The following is a 20,882-nucleotide window of genomic DNA, read 5'->3' as shown; positions in this document are numbered from 1 at the left end:
TTATCATTAACTATGTTTTATTAACGCTTAATAAAATATCTAATTTTTTTTCAATACATTATTCATTTACAAACAATTTGTAAATGTTTGATAAATATAACATATTAACATGCATTGATTTCCCAGTCATTTACAAACATTTGTTTAATGTTTGGTTCATCATTAGTTAATTATTTACTAAGCGTTATTAATGGTTTATAAGGAGACACTATTACCAATTCTTTCTGCATTTTAACACCTATGCACAAAACCGTCAGTTTCTGTTGTCAGAGAAACTTTGGCTGTGGGTTTTTCTGCCTTGTTTAATGCTTTAAAAACATACATAGGCATAGTGCTCCAAAGGGACAATGCTTTAGGTTTTTCCATCGGGACAAGAAGATTTTTTAAAGGGGCAATGCTAGGTGATATGCTGTTGTGTGCTGTTTTTTATTTAAGAAAGTGTCATTTTCTATAAAGGTGTTTTAAAGAGAAGATGCTGTAGGTGATAGATAAAGATATGTTTATTGACACATATCCATCAGTGCGGCCTCCAATGCAATGAAAACATGCAAGTCATCCAAGACAAAACAGAAGAGATCATAGTTCCAGTGCTTCTTTTTTTTTACTGAACACATATGTAAAACCCATTGTTGATAACTACGGAGGTATTCATGATCTTTGAGTCTGATTATGTACACTGAAGGGGTTTGTGTCGACAGGACAGAAGTTATCCGTTTTCAACTGATCATGTTGGCAATAATAAAAAGTTCATTGAAGGGAACGTTGCCTCCATCGGGGTTATTATCCATGACACAGGATACTCAATTTTTGACTTTGGTTGACACAATATGCAATTTGTCAAAAAAATAAAAACGCACAAAGGACTTTTCCATTTCACACCAGAAGTTTCCAATAAAGCCACATGGAAGATAACCCTTTTCATGAAAAAAAAAATACAGAGTTAAGATTTGTCTTGTTTGGAGTTGAACACAGACAGATATGGCAGTAAAGTCGTTATCCAAAAATTAAGGCACTAGGTGGGCCAAATGCTACACCAGTTAAGTCTTCTACAAATAATTTACAATTCAAACAGTGCAGTTTTACATTTGTTAACTTAATGTTTCCTTTTGAACCATTTATCTATGAACCAAAGTAAGGCCATACATTACAAAATGAAAAAAAAAAAAGACACACATACACACACAATCGCACTCTCTCTCTCTCACACACACACGCACACACACGATCGCACGCACGCACGCACACATACACACACACACGCACGCACGCGTTACAGGACCAATGTACCTCCTAATGCCATTTGTAATGGGCTTCCCATGGCTTGGAGCAATAATGGTGATAACAATAACAATTATTATTGTTGTAATATGCATAGATTGTGATGATGATCTTGCATGCTCCATGACAAAAAAAAAATTCTTGAACAACAAAAACAAAAACAAAAACCAATAAAAACACATACTCAGTACCCAATACTCTGTTCAATATCGCATTTCCTTTTAGACTCAGAAGAGGGGGAGGGGGAAACATTAAGGCAGCCAGAGTTCATGAAAAGAAGGCATGTGAGTCCACTGAGATGGAAAACGGGTATGTTTGCTCACAAGAGTTTTGTTCCCAAACAAAACAAACAAACAAACAGATAAGAGAGATTGAGAATGAGAGAGAGAGAAAGAGTGAGTCCCAGTTTTAGTATCCCCAGATATACCCCTCTTGCCACACAGCAGTCGCCCCTTGTATTGCATAAGACCTCCCCCTTCATTGACCTTGAACATGCACCGTAGGCCAAGGATCCTTACTCCCCCCCACACCCAGCCCCAACTCTCAGGAGGACCCTCCCTGGAGATACACCCACACAGACGCCACCTCCGCAGGCTTGCAATCCCAAGGCAAGAGCAGGGAGGTCCCCGCTGTCCAGCTGCGATGACGCTCGGAGGACAGAGATGATGTGTCGGAGAGAGGAGAGAGGTCCCAATCAAAGCAGAGAGATGGGGAGGAAGGGATGGGGACGAGAGAGAGAGATAAAGGGGGGAGAGTGAGTGAGAGGAAGAGAGAGGGGGGAGGGGGTAGGGTGGTAGGATGCCTTGTCTCAGGCACTGGTCCCAAATATCCAGCGTTGGTCAAACTGTCTCTGTATTGACATTATGTATGCACATGATGTGGTGTGTTTGTGTGTATGTGTGTGTGTATGTGTGTGTGTATGTGCATGTGTATGTGCGTGTGTTTGTGAGAGTGTGTGTGTGTGTGTGTGTGTGTGTGTGTGTGTGTGTGTGTGTGTGTGTGTGTGTGTGTGTGTTAGATAAATTGTGTGAATCCATTTTAATCGTTTAAAAGTATTTTTGTTTGTTTTTTTTCTCTCTTTTTTCTGAAGAATAAAAGGTACAAAGTCCCAACAGAATCCAATGGACCAGATGGTTAGCTGGAAGAAAGCAGACAGAGAAACAGATAAGAGGTCCCATAAGATCTTTTAAAGAGGCAGACAAACACATACATACATACATACATACCGGTAGTTAGTCAAAGCTGACGCACACAGCATTCCACATTTCATTTTCTTTATTTAGTTACACAATAATAGTAATAATATCAACAACAAAATAAACAACAATAGTAAAAAAAATGGTAGTATAGATAAAAGCAAGCTCCTGCAGTACTAGGAAGTGTGGGAAACAAAAAGTCCACCAGTAGACAAGTGCCCAGCACACAGCACGAGGGGAGTCAATGTTAACCTTTGGCTCATGGATACAAATGAGTCACGTGACGTGAGAGGAGAACTGCAAAGGACAATAATGACGCCCACCACACATAGGTGACAGTTCCATGAACGCTCCTGGACAATTCCAGGCACAGCTTGTAAACTCGAGACTGCTGTGGAATAACGTGCAACTCCAGTGCAGGATTTAAAAAAAAAAAAACCCTGCTATAACGTCTCACGTCCAGCAGGAGGCAGCACAGGTTAAGGCTGTCCGGTGGCGAGCGTTTGTACTCTGGGAAAGAATACCAACAATCCCACAGAAACCCAAATCTGGCCAGAGGCCGAGCTATTCTTCACCAAGTGCTTTCCCCCCAACACACACACACAGACACACACACCCACAACACAACCAAAACCAACCCAACCCAACACAGCCAAAGCTGCTCCTATGCAGCACACCTGGAGTCCGTGACAGTGCCCAGTTATTTCCAATGTATTTAACCACACACAAGCCCAAGACCCAGACAGAAAGAGCAGGCCACCAGAGCACCACCACAGAGGTTAGAGGTAGGAGGGGAGAGGACAGGCAAGGGGAAGACTGGCAATATATATTTATATATATACAAAATACTAAAAGGACATTTCCTTGGAAATCAAGCTGTGTCGGGGGGGACGGGATGGGATGGGGGTCGATCAGCATGAACTGGATGTTGGGTCTGCGTGCTCAAAGTCAGCCAGTCTGATGCTTGACTGCTTTCTGTGACAACACAGGAGATAATAAAGAGTCGGCGGGTCACTGGTGAGGCAGAGGCTCTGGGAGTGCCAAAGAAGAGCACACATGCCGTCCAGAACACATGTGCTCTTTTCAACCTACTGCACAGCCTCAGTAAACACATGGCCAGACATGCAATAACACACACAACACACACACACAAACAACACATCCATTTTCATTTTAAGTGCAAAGTTTTACATTTACAACAGACTAATTACTAAACGCTGACATCAAAGTTTCGGGATAACAAATCAGGAAAATGAAATCCCTGAAAACGAACAAACTATTATCCCCTTATGATTTATAGAGATGTACAGGATCCAAGATACGGTTCCGGATCCGGCAGGATAATAGGGTTTTTCAGACTATCCGGATCCGGCAGGATCTTAAGCAGTGGATCCGGTATCCGGCAGGATCCTAAAAATCAGGATCCGGTGCATCTCTAATGATTTACAGCAGTGGCACGGTGGCGTGACTGCTCTTGAGAACATCCTATCTAATGTGGCAAATTCCATGCATACATGTCAGCTGCAGTCCTACTCCTGCTGTGCATACAAAACAATCAGAGTGCCTACTACACTATACTCATGAACGGCGTGACGTTTTCCATGTGCGTTACGCCCTTTTGTGAGGGAAAACAGCCAATGCAAGTCAATTGGTGGTGTTGGGGTTTAATAAACGAAAGATAAGGACCCGTAGACTAGCGTTGTTCACGCCCAACACGCTGAAAAAGTGTTGTGTTGCCGGCTGTTCAAACAATAGAGCCAAACAGCCGTGGCTGAAGCATGGACTGTGTTCATTTAGGCTAGCCGATGTAGCAAGTAAGTTGATGAGACATTCGGTTTGATTTCCCCCATAAAGGGGCGTAACGCACATTTAAGAGCAAAGTTCCCGGATGGCCGTTCATGCCTATATGAGCCCACCAGCAGGTGGCGTGTGTGTGTGTGTGTGTGTGTGTGTGTGTGTGTGTGTGTGTGTGTGTGTGTGTGTGTGTGTGTGTGTGTTTGTGTATGCATGTGTGTGTGTGTGTGTGTGTCTCAGAGGTGCGTTATAGTTACCTTGGCTTGCCTGTGATACTTTTGGGGTTCTTGCGGAAGGACTGGTTTGCTACGGAGCGCGTGGACATGGTGCGTGGCGAGGCGCGGGAGAAGGTGGAGGGTGGGGTCTTGGGGATCTTCTTGCCCAGGTGGCCGATCCACTTCTTCTGCTCGTCCTGGGTCACGGCCAGACACAGCATGTCTCTCGCCGAGGTCACGTCGTAATTCACTGCATCGCACACCACACAGACACAGACACAGACACACATGCGCACACACACGCGCACACACACGCACACACAGACGCACACACAGACGCACACACACACACGCACACACACACACGCACACACACACACAGGCGGACACACACACAGGCGGACACGCACACACAAATTAATAATAATACAATTATTTGGTTTTGTGTAGGTCAAAGAACAAAACTGGGATCAGCCCACAAACATAAACAAATATGACAAACAAAACAAAAAAACAAAACCGCTAAAAGCCACCAACATTATTAGCTTATCACGATTTGCATGCATATCCTCACCATACCTCTACAGGTAAAAAAAATGTAAAAGAGTTCATCTCTCTCTCTCTCTCACTTTCTCTCTCTCTCTCCCTCTATCGTTCTCACAATTCATCTCGCTCACTCTCAAGTAGGGATGCAAATGATAAATCGATTAATTGTTAATAAATCAATACGTTAATCGATGAAAAACATTAATCGCGATTAATCGACCATTCAACCGACAAGAGACCCAGGTGAAATAGGCATGTGAAGAGTGTGTGTGAAGAGGGGTGTGAATAGTGGAAATATTTAAATCACCTTTGGATTAAAGAATTGAAATAAAATTATGGTAAGTCGATCGATAAGGCTATCAACCAATGATAAATGAATTAATCGATCATTTGCATCCCTACTCTCAAGTGTTCTCCCTGACCGTCAAATCCCCCACCGTCTTGCTCACCTTTGCATGGGGCGATGACGTCCTCCTTCTTGTCCAGGTGGTCCTTATGGCACTTGACGTGGCAGCGCCGGCACTCCAGCGCGGGCGGGGGCTTGAAGACGTGCCACAGGGGCTTGGCGCACGCTTCGCAGTTGGTGGGGAAGTGGTAGAGCGTGGGGATGAACTCGTGGCCCTTGTGGGGCTGGCAGTTCTTGTCGCCCTGCGGCACGGACTCCATGTCGGCCTCCTTTCGGCACTCGCCCTCGTTGGCGTACAGGATCTGTGGAGAGAGGCCATGCCAGTGGTAAGGAATTGTTAGGGGGGTTACCATCCTTGTGATGCCATGTATGCAGGAGGCTGTACTACATACTGAATGCACTTTACTGTATGCATCTTTACTGCATGCATCTCCATGATGGCACTTAATTTTTTGAATTTCTTTTTGGCGTCATGTGTATCAGTGTTGTGCATTACGCGGTAGCTATGTATGTCCAAAGCAAATTTCCTTCGGGACCAATACAAAGACTCTTGAATCTTGAATCTCTTGAATCATGAAGAGTGTGGTGGTATCTGTTCATAAAACTGGATTACAGGATATTGAGAGATGGCAGTCATCACTCAATTTGGGGGCAATGTATTTCCTCCCCCCTCCACTATGGATTTGATGCTGAAACTTTGAGGCTGGCAAACTTTGAGGCTGCCATGGTGGTTCAGGAAAAAAGAGTGTAGCTTACGCAACAATGCAAATTGTAGTGTAGACTGTTGCTGCAAATGAAATGTGTGGTGGGAGACAAAAATCTAACAGTCCCAGTCTGGAACACCTGTGGCATTGAGAAAGCCATGGCACAGGTGACACAAGAGACATGTGCCTAGATATACCTGGAGGCTACGTCATCCGGTAGAACCAGAAAGACAGATTGAAGCATTCAGATGACACCCCCGTGCTCCATCAAAGTGGCAATGATGAAATGCACTGACCTGGAATATCCTGGGTATCTCTTCAGTCTCAGCTCGGTACACATCACCCTGTGTGACTGGCCGCACGTGGAATAGTTTGCTGGAAGAAGAAAAAAAATACACAGGCACGTGCAAGGGCACACAGCAACCATTATTACTTTACATAACCACATACTTCCTGAGCCATAATGCAAGCGGATAACAGTGGAAGGCATGCGCACAGGTCTTTTAAAAATATAATAATAATAATAACTTAGTTTAATATAGTGCCTTAACTTTCATGGAACCCAAAGGCCATACAGGTTAAGGGCCATTGGTCTCAGTAAAGAAATGTGACTTGAGGTGCTCTTTGAACGTAGTCAGAATTTTTTGTGGTTACTCACTCGATATCGAGTACCATGGAAGGGCTGGACTGCTCTTTGTCCTGTTCGTCGTTGTAGAACAGGATTTTCTTGCTGCTGACCACGACATACTGCAAAACAAACAGAACCAATCAGGCAGTGAAGCTGCTGCCAACAGGCGGTAGAATGCAGCAACAATGCGTTCCCTGCCGTCACTCCACATCAGTCACCGATGCACAACAGGTAGCACCACTCAAGCCTTATTAGTGATAAAGCTTGCTAGAAGAAAAGAAAAGAAAAGAGAAAGGACAGCACTCCTAGGTACTTAAAACTTTAAACCAGACACTGAAGAAGGTTATGACCGAAATGTCTGACGGACAATAAATTGGTCTGCATCAGATGTGACATGTTCAGGAAATGGCCGGAATTGCCCTTTAAGTAATTAGGAGTGGCGTCCTCCCTTTTCTATTGTATCAGCTTGGATTTGGAATTAGCAACCAGTTACTCTTTACTTTTGTTGAGCTGAGTGTGTCACATAAAAGGTTATTGAAAGCTTGCTAGTACAAATAGATGCAGAAAAATGCTTTAAGTGATCCTGTCCCATTTTTGGAAATAAGCCTATATTACACCTCCCCTTGAGTTAAACAATAGGGTTTTCTCTGGGTATGGCAGTGCAAATTTTACCTCCAAGCTAGCAGTTAACATTGAGTTAGCCGCCAGCTGGTCTCATAGCACTCAATGTTAACTGCTAGCTTGTCGGTAAAATTTGCACTGCCATACCCAGAGAACGGTTGAAAGTACAGGAGAACGGTAAAACCTTAAAAATGGGACAGTATCACTTTAAAGCAGGACTACATAAAAAGTGATTTTAAGTTGACGATAAAGTAGGTGGATATTGAGTTTGACCATTTTCATTGAGGAATCCCATGCGAATTGTGTTTTTATTTAGCATACTTCCATGCAGCTTTTTTCTCCAGGAAGCTGTGTAAGAAGCTACAATGTACTGACAAAAACACAACAAGGTAGCACTTGAGGTAACAGCTGTCCCAAAATGAATTCCATTGTTAATGGAAGTCAGAACAGACGTTGCCACATCGCCCAAGTCCACCTTCATGCATTGCGTGTGACTGACTGAGAGGATTGTTCCAAAAGTCTGCCTACTATAAACGGAATAGCTAAATTCTCACCTGCTTCTTCCAGCCGTAGCGTTTTATGTTAGCACGATTAGGTATCGAGAGCCAGCCTTCCATCCTTGATTCTATGGAGAGAGGGAGAGAAGGCGGAAAGCAAGTTAATAGGCTGCAAGGACCTGGCTTTCTCACAACATGCTGCAAAAACAGAAATACAAAACAAACTTATAGCTTGGGGGGTAAAGAAAGACAACACCTCGAGCAAAATAAACCCAAAATCAACCTTCATTCCTGGGCTGCACACAACTTTGTTAAGTCACTGTAATACCATATCAAATCAGCTGCAGAGTCTCCAGCCTCCCAACTTGATCTTTGTGCTCGGTAGACACATTGGGAACAGTGTGTGTGTGTATTTGTGCATGTGTTTACATGTGTAAGAGTGTAAAAGTGTGTGCACATTTGTAAAAGTGTGTGTATGTGTGCTAGAGCGTTGTTGAAACTCAGCATGGTGTACAAAAACAATCCCATTTGGTTGGAGACAGGAAGAGCCAGTGCTGGGCAGAGGGCAGTCATTTGCCTTCGCTATTCTGGAGAATTAGTCCAACAGGGTATTTCCCTGAGACACAACTCCTCCCTTCGTATTGCTTTCCTGCAGTCCTTGCTATAACTAACACCACCACAAGCCCTGCTGCTCTGGGACCAGATGTCCAGAACTCACAATGCAAAAACATTGAAGTGACCCCTAGTGGTGGTGGTGAACACAATAGAGGAGATGTAACAGGTCACCAAGAGTCATGAAGAAGTCACCAGCGGCAGTCATGTTTGGAAATAACATAATGGTGATGTAGAACATAATATGAGATGCATGAAGTCACCAGGAGTTATGCATGGAAATAACAGAGGAGGGACTTCCTAAAAGATGCCCGTCTGTCAGAGATACAGATCCAAGTAAAACGAAAAAAAAAGCAACTTGCTTTGATTTGAGCATTGCTTGTGATTTGCTAGTTTACTTTAAAAAAAAAAAATAATAATAATAATAATAATAAAAAAACTGAACACGAGTGGAAGACTAGGATCTATTGTGGAGGAATTCTGCACTCCTTGCCTATAACTTAAAGTCTTAAGAAACAAAAACAGGAAGTACCAGGTTATAATGGTACAACGTTGCTGTGATATTCCTCCTGAAAGGACATCCTTCATAAGGCTGATCGTCAGTTTCAGCAGGATCAGTGGCAGAGGGACTTGGATTGCCATTGGCAATAGATGGCTAGAATAGGATGCTTTTACAGTATAGAAAAAGAAAAACATTTGTGCTCTGGCCAAGGTAGAGACATTGTTGTTTGATAACCGTGTAGTACACAACATGCATCATTGAAGGACCAACGCATTGTCATTTGAATTACGTTTTACAATTGGCAGGATTTCCTGTTTTGAACAACAGTCCTGCTATTGTTGTAGCAATAGCAATAGTTATTTCATGAAAGTTCAAATTTGTTGCAACGGATGAAGAAATAATTGGTCAGTTGTATCATCTAAAATAAAACAAGTTCTCAGATTGCTCACCATTCACTATTGTTCAGTGGGCTTTCAGTTGACAAAGCATTACAATGCTGCGAGTGTCTTTCAACATCCCATTCTACCACCCTACCAGAGACTACCAGTCTCCTAATATGGAAAAATGTCACAGAAATGTTTCTCGTTTCAACTGAAGCCGTTAAGTTCTCCAGCACCCTTACAGAACACAGAAAATGTGTTTCATAGAGGCTTTTAAAAAAGTTAGTTCCCACAAACACTCAGCCAGCTTGCAGTCTCCAAAACCTCTTTTTTTGCGAGAATGTATGTATATGTACGTGCTTGTGTGGTGTCTGTGAACGTGCTTGTGTGGTGTCTGTGAACGTGAGTGTGTGCTTGTGTGGTGTCTGTGAGTGTCTGTGAGTGTGTGTGTGTGTGTGTGTGTGTGTGTGTGTGTGTGTGTGTGTGTGTGTGTGTGTGTGTGTGTTTCAGTGTCCCACAGTGGGGAGTCACGTTACCGCCTCTCCTCTGACGACCGTTGAGTGGAGGCACATGAACTTAAAACAATCACGTCACTATCGCCGGCTCTGTGGTCGGGGCGCGACCAATCCAATCGTGTTCGAGGTGACTGCCGAGCACAAAGACTTCCTGTTTTGGTGACGGCGGTGGAGGGAGGAGAGGAGAGGAGAGGAGAGGCGAGGCGGCCCTACTGTAGCCGTTTTTTGAAAGCGCCCTCTGTCCTCCCAGCTCTTGCTGCTGGCTGTTCAAAGTTGAGCAGAGTAGCACCCCCCACTCTCTACATTAAAGTGTTACTACTAGCTAGAAATCCCCAGGCATGCTGTAAACAAAACAGCAGCATTTAGATAGATAGACACAAAGGCCGTGCAGGGAAGGGAAGACCTTTTTTTTTTTTTTTCCAACCTTGCTTCTCATTTGATCCGACAGTGGGTGCTCACTCACTCACAAAACACATCATACACACACACAAAGTGGTGGTGGTGACATGCTGAATACAACACAGTAGTGAAGACACAAAAAAGTGAAATTTCTTTTTTTTTTTTTAAATCAAAAAAGGAAGTTGCAGTGAAGGAGAGAGACGCTTTTGAAAGGTGCACAGAGCCGGAGGTTAAACACACAGAGGTTAGAACAGAGAAGGAGAGGGCTAGGCCTAAGCCTCTATGACATGTGAAAGGCCTGCCCACCTCTCTTTGTGAAGGCTCTCTGGAGTCAAGAGAGCATTGTTAACGTTACTTGACTGCAAACACAGAAATATTGTGTTTGTGAAAGAATGGTGTTAGCCAGTTTGTGAGAGCGAAATGAGAGGTTAGTTGGCTAATGCAATGGCAAATGGAAAGAGACTGAAAATAAGGAGAGAGAGAGAGAGAGAGAGAGAGAGAGAGAGAGAGAGAGAGAGAGAGAGAGAGAGAGAGAGAGAGAGAGAGAGAGAGAGAGAGAGAGAGAGAGAGAGAGAGAGAGAGAGAGAGAGAGAGAGAGAGATGCTAGTACGTTCTGATATAGGCAACTGCCTAAAGGGGGTTCTGATTTACACAGTAGAACTGATGTGCAGTTCAAGTGTAAATGTCAGGCTGGGACTCCAGCTGAGCCCCTGGTCAAATTAGAGGTTTTGCAGAGCCTCCACGCATCAGACTCTCTATGCACACCACGCCACTCTTACACTACTTCCAAATGCTTCTCCAAATACACACATACACACAAAAAACCTAAAGCATTTACACTTGCAAATAAACCAATAAATACAGGCTGGAAAACAAGTAAAAAAAAAAAAAAGAAAAGGAGACAAAACTAATCAAACAAATGAATCCAACACAAACATGTCAAAAAACTCTTCTCAAAAGAGCATTCTGAGGGCACGAGCCAGGCAAGAGGGGGAGCGTTTGAGACTCCACGCTACTCACAAAGGAGACAAGGAGGAGGAGGAGACAGAGAGAGGGGTAGCGAGGAGAGCCGACTGGAAATGAGATGAGAGAGGATGTGAACACAGGACAACACAATTCAGAACATCAACACTGTGGGGACTACACAGGCTGAATTTTTACATCTAATGTTTATTCCCTGTAGGACTTTCACTGTCCCATATCCTAATGCTACACAGTAAGTATCCAGGATAAACTATGGAAATGTCTGATGACCAAGGCCAACCAACTTAAAAGTAGAAAAATTACAAATGAAAGACAACATTTTTGTTTAGCCTTGAGCTAGAAGAAACTAGCAAGCTACGTTTAGCTTTGGGTGCTATCCACCAGTGAAGTGCAAATGGCTTTGCGTATTTACTACAGCAATGGGGCGGTTTATAACAATATGACTACTTCTTAGGTCAATGTGATTTTGGTAGATATAACTTCTGCTGCAGAGGTCACAAGTTGCACATCATACATTGCTAGGAAACAATGAGATGTTATGATATCCATCATAACCTCAATCTGACAGAAATTCAACATGGCGGTTCTGGATGGACAGGTGACATGGTGAAACTCAAATCAGCATTTTGAGCAAAAAAAAAAGAAATAGTAAACTAGGGAGCCATGATTGGCCATGTTGAATTTCAGACCAAATGAACATCACATACTACCACCCTCAGCATGGGAAACATTAACAACATTAACAGCATCCTCCAATACAAAAACTGAACAATGTGTTTGTTGAAGCGATATTGGGAAACAACTGTAAACTGGACATCTTCCAAACAAAAGGTGCATCCTGTGTCCCCCAATACTTTTTCCCTTTAGTCCACTGGAGAAGGATCACCATAACACAGGGACGGATGTCAGGACAACCTTGAATCGGTCTCCCCAGCGCTCGGGGAAACAGCGAAGGAGAAAAGACCTTACCGGCGATGTTGCTGTCCGTCTCGTCCGTCTGCAGGCTGGTGACGCTGGAGTTGTCCATGCGGAGCTGCAGGTCGTTAAGCCGCTCCCGCAGCTGCTCAATGTCGCTCTCCTTGCTGTCCAGCTGCATTTGCAGCTCGTTGCGGTACGTGCTCTCCTCCGCCAGTTGCTGTGGAGACGACAAGAGTGGACACAAGAGACAGTTGTGAGACATGGGACCTATTGCATGTTTGTGGTGTATGGACTGGTCGGTACCGATGTTACACAAATGGGCCTTATTGCAGTGGTTTAGATGAAAACTACCGGTAGGTAGTCAAAAGCGTTAGGACACTTTCCATAAAACAAGACAAGACTGATCGTTGTAGACTACTTTGCTGCTTAAAAATGCAAGGCAGAGACATTAAATGATGGCTACATTTCAGTACAGAGATTAGAGTCAAATGTTTGCTACAGACTGAAGTGTCATATAAGAATTCATGCCAGTGTCACCAGATATGCAGCCAAGATAGAGTTAAACTATTTTAATGTACAACAAGGTGTGCAAGTTGAAATGTAGCCGACATGCTGACCCGAAGTTGGAAACAGTACAAAAGTAGCGTTGGCAGGAATGACCATATGATTGTCACAATTACCCAAATATCACGAAGCAATGATAAACCCTACCAACATTAATGATTAGCATTTGCAGTGACTATGTAGTGAACTCACCGCCTGCATCTCGCTGAGCTCCTTCTGGTACTTGATGGCCATGTGGTTGAACTTGTCCTTCTCCTGGTTGAGCTCGGCCTGCAGCTTGCGGTTCTCCTTCTCCTTCTTGCGCAGGTCCACCGTGCTGCCCTTCTTCTTCTGGTCCATCTTCATGTCCTTCCTGTTCATGATCTCCGCCAGCTTGTTGACCGCCTGGAGCAGAGAGAGAGAGAGTTGCAGATAGAATGAAGAGATTGAAGGTAGAATGTCATGTCTGTGCCTCAAGGGTGGAAGGGAGCAGTGAGGGGCAGTGTCGTCGTGGCATCATCCACACATCATTCCCACATTCTGCCAAATAATGTTGTATTTTTTGCGATTTTACTAAAAACTTAAAACTTAAAAAACTTGCTATGTGCCAGAATCTGGTGTGAGTATGGTGTTTAATTCTGGAATTTAGACGATTTATTTATCCAACGCATTGCATACCAAATAATGTATTTTGGCAATTTTCTGTGCAAGCCAAAAATCTTTTACTTAACTATGTGTAAAGAAATCTATTAAATGATGGTAATTAAACATCCTCCAAATATATGCAACACAATTGTGTGTGTTATTACACATTACATTGATCTTAATACCAATTTATGACTCAATTATGCTCCATAGCCTGTGTGAATTCATGAGCTGCTAAGAGAAGTTGAATAGATATGGTATATGTGGTTTAGATGTGGTTTATGCTAACAGATGAAAGCAATCCTTCATGTTTATTTAGGATATGCCTCCAACTGTTAGAAATGTGATGATGTGCTATTCTCTGCCACCACTCCACCAAGATCAGCAGCCTACCTGGGTCTTGAGTGTCCGCTCCGTGTTGAGCACCTTCTCGTAGGTGGCCTTGATTGAGTTTGAAATCTCCTCCTTCTGTGCCTCGTACTCTGCAGGTTTGACAAGACGGGACAGATGTCAGACAGACAGACCCATCAGTTTTAAAAGAGGAGATGAAAAGAGGTTAGGATGGAGTACAGTCGTAGTTTAACTGCCATAGCTACCTTCCGTCTGGGTTCGAATCTTGTCATCCATCTCCGCCTTCTCTATGGTGAGGGTCTCCACGTCTTTGGTAAGGGTTTTATTGGATTCCTCAAGCTGGGAAAATTTAACGAGGACAAAAAAAAAGAGAGGGAAACATTCACACTTTCACCCATCCTGTGCAACCGCTCTCTCTGCTCATTCTAACTGCCTCCAGATGGTCTAACTAACATCCCGATGAACAAGCACCATTCAGACAATGTTCTGGTTCAAAAGTTCTTCTCCAAACCTCGCTTTTTCTGCATTGTTTGCTTTTTTTGACAAACACATCCAAACCAAAAGCAAAATAGTGCGATTCTATTGTGAGGCTGAGCCTGTATGGCTTTTTCTCTGGTATGTTTTTACTGGTGTCTTGGAGTGAACTTCGTGCGGTGAATTCTATTTATGGCCATGGTAAGCTCTGAGTGTTTGTGCATGGGCAAGTGTGAGTGTCTGCCGCGTGTGTCCATGTTTACTTGGGTAGTGTGTGAATGTGTTTGAATGTATACTTTTTGAGTGCGTGTATATTCTTTTGGGTGTGTGTCTGTGTGTTGGGTGTATGTCTTTGAAAGTGATTAAAAGTGACCAGCAGAATGTGTGTGTGTGTGTGTGTGTGTGTGTGTGTGTGTGTGTGTGTGTGTGTGTGTGTGTGTGTGTGTGAGAGAGAGAGAAAAATAGAAAGAGTGAGAGAGAGACACTCAGACTGTGTGTGTGTGTGTGTGTGTGTGTGTGTGTGTGTGTGTGTGTGTGTGTGTGTGTGTGTGTGTGTGTGTGTGTGTGTGTGTGTGTATGTGTGTATGTGTGTGCACAACAGTCCCTGCAGCACTCACCCGGGCGATGGTGGCGTCCTTCTCCTGGCTCTCCTGCTTGTGGCGGGCCATGGCCTTCTTGTGCTCCTGGCTCAGCTCGAAGTACTGCTCCTCCTGCAGCGCCCGCGCCAGGCCCTCCGACTCCGCCTTCGTCACCGTCAGGTCCAGCTGGGCCGACAGAGAGTCCCTGGAGATGGACACACACACGTGGACACAAACACAAACGCACACGCACGGACACACACACACACACACGCACACACACGCACGGACACACACACGCACGCACACACACACACACACACACACACACACACACACACACACACACACGCACAGACACACACAGACACACACACACACGCACACACACGCAGACGCACACACACACACACACACACACACACACACACACACACACACACAGACACAGACACAGACACAGACACAGACACAGACACACACACACACGGGGAGATCAGCACAGGACATCGCAGACAGGCCCACAAAGACTATCTGACCCTTCGCCAGGATGCATACAATAGCGGACGGACAGGAATGCTCGCCATCGCGGGCCAGCAAGAGACCCTTTAATCTGATCAGAACCATCTGATAATTGTGATTCATTCAAATCACATTCCTGTAAAAGCCATTAGTTCCTATCTTATGAGATCAGGGCCCCTGGCAGCTTTTGCTGGGCCCAGGACAAAATCATCTGAAAGCGCCCCCTACCTTATACATATAATGTAATGGGGACCCCATTCTGGGCCGGGGACAACATACCCCTTTGTCCCCCCTAGTCGGCGGGCCTGTATGAGATTACTGACATTCATCCAAGTCATTATACTATATATATTAAAAACGCTCCACTTGGGTCGACTCAACTGAACTGTTACAAAGACAGGCACGCTTTGACTGACGTTTAACGGTCTCGCACAAAAGAAAACGCATCAAAGGTAAATTGTTTCAGAGTGAGTGAGAGGCAGGTAAAGTAGGCAGCCAGGCAGGCCCCGTCAGTCCTTTCTCAGGTGAATACCACCCTGCCTGATTAAACAACGTGCATGCATTCCCCTTTAAACTCCATGCCAGACTCTCATATGTGGGATCCCTTGAGCTCGAGCTCCAGCTTGAGCTTGAGCGCCAGCTGCTTTAATTTGAGGGCAAGTCGAGCCGAGTCTTGCCACCGATCGCTGATTGAGCAATCAGCCAGACTCTCCCTCTCGTACCCCCGGGTGCTCCGTCTAATCTGCGCTCGGGGGCGGAGAGGCAGGTGACGAGGAGCTGCTACAGCAGCCGCCATGAAAGAGCTGACAGGAGTTGGCACACGTACAGGGTGTGTGTGTGTGTGTGTGTGACAGGATTTGGCACACGTGGAAAGGGTGTGTGGAGCATAGTCACTAGTGTGTCTATGTGTGGACAGCATAGTCACAGGTAGGTGTGTGTGTGTGTGTGTGTGTGTGTGTGTGTGTGTGTGTGTGTGTGTGTGTAAGCCGAGGGTAATTGTTGATAAGTGGTGACCATGGTTACAGGTGTGCTGCTTACCTTTCGCTGTGCAGCTCCTGCACCTTCTTGCTGGCCTCCTGCAGCTGCCTGTTCCTCTCCTCGATCTCCTCCTTCAGCTCCTTCACCTGAGTTTTATAAAGCGTCTGGAGGTGGAGGGAGAGAGAATGGTAGTGAGCGAGAGACAGACATAAGAAAGGAAAGAAAGAGAAGGTTAAGAAGTGAGAGACAGAGAGAGAGAGAGAGAGAGAGAGAGAGGGGAATGGAGAGAAAGAGAGGGTGAAGGAGGGAGAGAGAGACAGAGAGAGAGGAATAGAGAGAGAGAGAGAGAGAGAGAGAGAGAGAGAGAGAGAGAGAGAGAGAGAGAGAGAGAGGGGTGGGGGGGGCAGTTAGAGGAGAGAGAGAGAGAGAGAGAGAGAGAGAGAGAGAGAGAGAGAGAGAGAGAGAGAGAGAGAGAGGGGAGAGTAGGGGAACAATTAGAGGAGAGAGAGAGTGAGTTTGGGGGACAGTTCATAGCACGCATGACTGGCTGTTAGTGATGCAGCATGGAATTCCAGCGAGTGGATGTTTGGAATGTTCAATAAAGAGAGGCACGAAGGTATTCAACAAACAGGTATGATGTCTTAATGGCCAATGAGACAATCATTAATGGCATTTCAGAGCTGAGAGGTTCACACCATTTAGAGTAACAGCTTACTCTTAAGTTACTGTTACGTCATTCTTTTTTTTTTTTTTACCATGTGAACATGCAAGGAAAACATTAGTGTGCAGCCTTACTGAGAAATACTGTTCAGCCTCCAGCTGGTCCTGAAGTTCCCGCATCTGCCCTTCGTTCCCCCTGTACTGCCTGAGAAAGGAAACGAACCAGACTCAGTCAGACACCTGTCAGTATGGTGCATCTCCATCTCAATCACACACACACAGGCACAATAGCTCTCACACACACACACACACAGGCTCACACACACACAAACAGTGACAAGTGCACACACATTCAGAATACTGTAGTTCACACACACACACGCATCCATCCATCCATCCATCCACGCACGCACGCACGCACACGCACACGCACACACAACCACCACACACACACACACACACACACACACAAAACCATGCACACACAGAACACCTCACACACACAGAATAGAGGTTGCCAAGACACGTGACCAAATGGGTCTCAACACCTTTTGCCCCCAACGTGGGCAAATAAAATTCTAGCGCTTGCCAGATAGTAGCCCGAGTCCGCCAATCCTAATCATGTAAACAAGAAAAACCAGACCTAAAAGTAAATTTGATGAGGGCAATGGCGTCACGTTGGCAATCTCTATAGCTCACACACACACACACACACAAACAAAAACACAAAGTCAGAAACGTCCCAGCCCCCTTACTATAACAACACCAATTACATAAATAAGCCCAGCAAGTGAGTAATCTGCAAGTAGAGGGCAGCAGGCCGGTTTAGGGTTTCCCATATTGCAGACAGGTATTACAGGGCCATGGGGGATTAGCATCAGGGCAGGGCGGAGTCAGACATGAAGTAATCCCTAATCCGGTAGTGTAAATATTGGCAGCCAGCAGCTTTGGCAGCGTTTGACTATAAGCTGGAATAATAGGGTCTTTTTTTCCAACAGTAATGACCAGTAATGGACTATTAAAGTGTACGGTGTCAGGAGGGCAATAAATGGCCAGAAGGGAAAGGGAAACGGGTCACACTGAGGCAATGGAGGCCAGTTCAGTAGAGCAGCAGTGCCATGGGACATGCAACCGGCCCAAGGAGGGAAAACTCTGAAGCTGTGCGCACGCGCACACGCACGCGCACGCGCACACACACACGTATTGTGATGCTGTGGGATATGCTTAATTTGGGACAATTCTCTCTGCTTGCAACATGCCCCAAACTCAGCAAGTGTAGAGAGCAGCTTGCTGTGGATTCTATGAATAGGCGGTACAGGTGTGAGTGTGATTGGGTGTTTAGATAATTGCAAATAGTTGGGTGGTGCATATATATGGAGAAAGCAATGTCAGTCGAATTCCTAATTCTAGTAAACGTGTGGTGTTGGCAAGCCTAATATATGCATTGACGTGGGAGACGCAACATCCTAGTTGGGTACAGTATAGCTTATTGCAACAAGTTGGATTCATCTGGGGGGGGTAGACCCTGAAAGCGAAAGCGCGCATGTGTACGCACGTGTGTGTCGTATGTGTGAGGTGTGCGAGGGTGGCCAACTGGGCTTGGATGAGAGGGTTGCCAAATCTCACCCTTCCACTCCCTCTCTCCCTTCCTCCATGGCTGAAGTGCTCTTGAGCAAGGCACCTAACCCCACACTACTCCAGGGACTGTAACCGATACCCTGTGTGCCAATAACTAAGCCGCTTTGGATTAACAAGTGTCAGCTATGTAATGTAATGTAATGTAATGTAATGTAATGCAAGTGCCCTCACTTGGTGAGCTGTGCGAGCTGGAACTCCAGTGAGCGCCTGCCCTCCAGCACGGCGTTGATCTCCTGCTTCAGCTGCTTCTCCGAGGCCTTGAGCCGGTCCGCCTCCACCGTCCAGCTCTTCAGCTCGCTCTGGGTCAGCGCGCGCTTGCCCGACTCCTTCTCCAGCTGCTCTCGCTGGGCCTTCAGCTGAGGGGACGCACCACAACGACCACACACAACACATTAGACAGGGTCGGGCCACACAACTACACAATGGGACATCACCCTCTCCAAGGGCAGTTGGTTGCACTAATACAACAAAGCATGACCGTGGAAAGAAAAAAAAACAGACTGAATGGTTCCAGCAGTGGTTGCAGAAATCCGAAGACTGGGCCTTGTAGTAGGCACGAGACAAATAAATTGCATCCATTAATCAAAACAAGACAGCTTTTTTCAAAACATTCATGCTACAACCATAAAAACCACACAAATTAAAGCTGAAATTGCAAAGCTTAACAAATAAAAACCAAATATATGGTTATTATAACAAATAAATAATCAACAGATAAGCGTAGGTCCATACCTCGTCCTCTAGCCTCTCCTTCTGCTTCATCAGCTGCTCCATCTTCTGCACCGACTGCTTGAGGTCGAACTCCAGCATGGAGCACTGCTTCTCCACCTCCACCACCCGGCTCTCCGCCCGCATGCGCGCCACACTCTCCTCCGACACCTTCTGCTCCACAGCTGAACGCCACAGGGAGGCGAGAGAGATGGAGAGATAGAGAGAGAGAGATGAAGGAGTGGGGGACACAGCGTGAGAGGAGAAGTATGTTTGAGAATGAGGTGTGAGACAAAACATCGCACTTCAGGGGCCATGATGACACGTAAAGAGGAAAGCACATGCTGAATCAATGAACACAATCATCACCCCACCTCACCCACACCATGTCCTTGCATACTTCACTAGATAATATAAAAAAACATAGTGACAGCGATAAAACCCCTTCAAAATTAGGCTATAGGTAAGAAGTCTATTCTATTTTTTCCCCCCAAGAGTATATGGGTTCACAATGCTGTCAAATTCGAGAAAAAAAAGGAATAGAATAACGAAAGCAAGCTGAGTGTTATTTAGCTGCTTCCCACGTTTGCAGTGTGATCAAATCTTCTCCACTGTAAATGACAGCTTGATATTAATTAGGCTTATTTATTTGAAACCGTCTGACAAACCAGCAAAAAGCTTGCGTTTAAAAGGTTAGGTTGCTGGTCTGCTGCTCCACTCCTCAGTCAAACTTCTCCAATATCACATCGCTTTCGAGTTCATTAAATGTTATCATTACACTGACTTCGTTCGTTACTCAAGTCTTTCACAATACGTCAAGGGCACTGTTTTTTTTAAAGACAGTTACAGGAAACTAGCGCTAGCTAGTTAACTGGACCAAGGAAAGGTGGCTGCAAACAGCCACGGCAGCAAAGCCCATTTTTAATGCTTATCCTGTTTGTAATTTCCAACCACACTTGCGGCAAGATTACAGAATTGACAAGAGAAAATGACAGAGAATCAAAAGTCTATAATGCACTATCAATCTGTCTTGGACATTAATTGTTCGCTGCGGAATTGAAATGACGACGGCTAAGGGGTCTTACACACCAAGGCGGTAAAGCGTCGTGGAACGGTCGCGTTTTTTACCGGCGTCAGTGAAAATACATTGAAACCTATCTGTCCTTACACACCAACCGGCGGTAGTCGAGCGTCAGCGGCACGGGAGCCGGCTCCGCGCCGCGCTGCATTTGGAAAATAGAACTCGAACGTATTTTTTACCCCGGCGACCGGCGGTGTCTCATTCAAATGAATGGCAAAGTAGCATGCTAGCTTTGGCTGTGGGGAGGGTTTTGAATAGGACTGGCCGCACACGCCGACGCTGTCAGTGTGAAAGGAAGAGAAAAACACGCCGGCCAAAACTGGCAGAAAGACCGCGATCGTCCCGGTACCGTTCCGTTCCGCCTTGGTATGTTTTGGCCCTAAGTTTCAGAGTGCATACTGGTTAACCGAGTCCATTAAAATAGTTTTGAAAATTGTGGTTTAACACACAATTGTATTTTTTTTAAACAAAAATGCAAAACGAGAATAAATATTCTGTGATGACTATTC

General features: G+C 45.1%; 1 protein-coding gene across 3 annotated transcripts in view; it reads right to left on the bottom strand.

Annotated features, from left to right (window-relative positions):
- Positions 1-482: 482 nt before the first annotated feature.
- rock1 (Rho-associated, coiled-coil containing protein kinase 1) overlaps positions 483-20,882 on the bottom strand; it is a 61,291-nt gene continuing 40,891 nt past the window's right edge. For 2 of the 3 annotated variants that reach the window (XM_063219328.1, XM_063219329.1), the window contains 15 exons: positions 19,317-19,477; positions 18,756-18,940; positions 17,082-17,151; positions 16,347-16,450; positions 14,826-14,991; positions 13,980-14,073; positions 13,777-13,865; positions 12,952-13,143; positions 12,247-12,412; positions 7,943-8,013; positions 6,798-6,886; positions 6,436-6,514; positions 5,479-5,737; positions 4,526-4,733; positions 2,426-3,449 (listed from right to left, as the gene is read on the bottom strand). In XM_063219328.1, coding sequence (XP_063075398.1) covers positions 3,386-3,449; positions 4,526-4,733; positions 5,479-5,737; positions 6,436-6,514; positions 6,798-6,886; positions 7,943-8,013; positions 12,247-12,412; positions 12,952-13,143; positions 13,777-13,865; positions 13,980-14,073; positions 14,826-14,991; positions 16,347-16,450; positions 17,082-17,151; positions 18,756-18,940; positions 19,317-19,477 — 1,997 coding nt within the window. In that variant the 3' untranslated portion in view covers positions 2,426-3,385. The other variant, XM_063219330.1, reaches the window with a different exon arrangement.

The sequence above is a fragment of the Engraulis encrasicolus genome, chromosome 16, assembly GCF_034702125.1.
Source record: "Engraulis encrasicolus isolate BLACKSEA-1 chromosome 16, IST_EnEncr_1.0, whole genome shotgun sequence".
Taxonomy (NCBI): domain Eukaryota; kingdom Metazoa; phylum Chordata; class Actinopteri; order Clupeiformes; family Engraulidae; genus Engraulis; species Engraulis encrasicolus.
The sequence above is the reverse complement of the archived record's forward strand: the minus strand, read 5'-3'. Positions and strand labels throughout refer to the sequence as shown.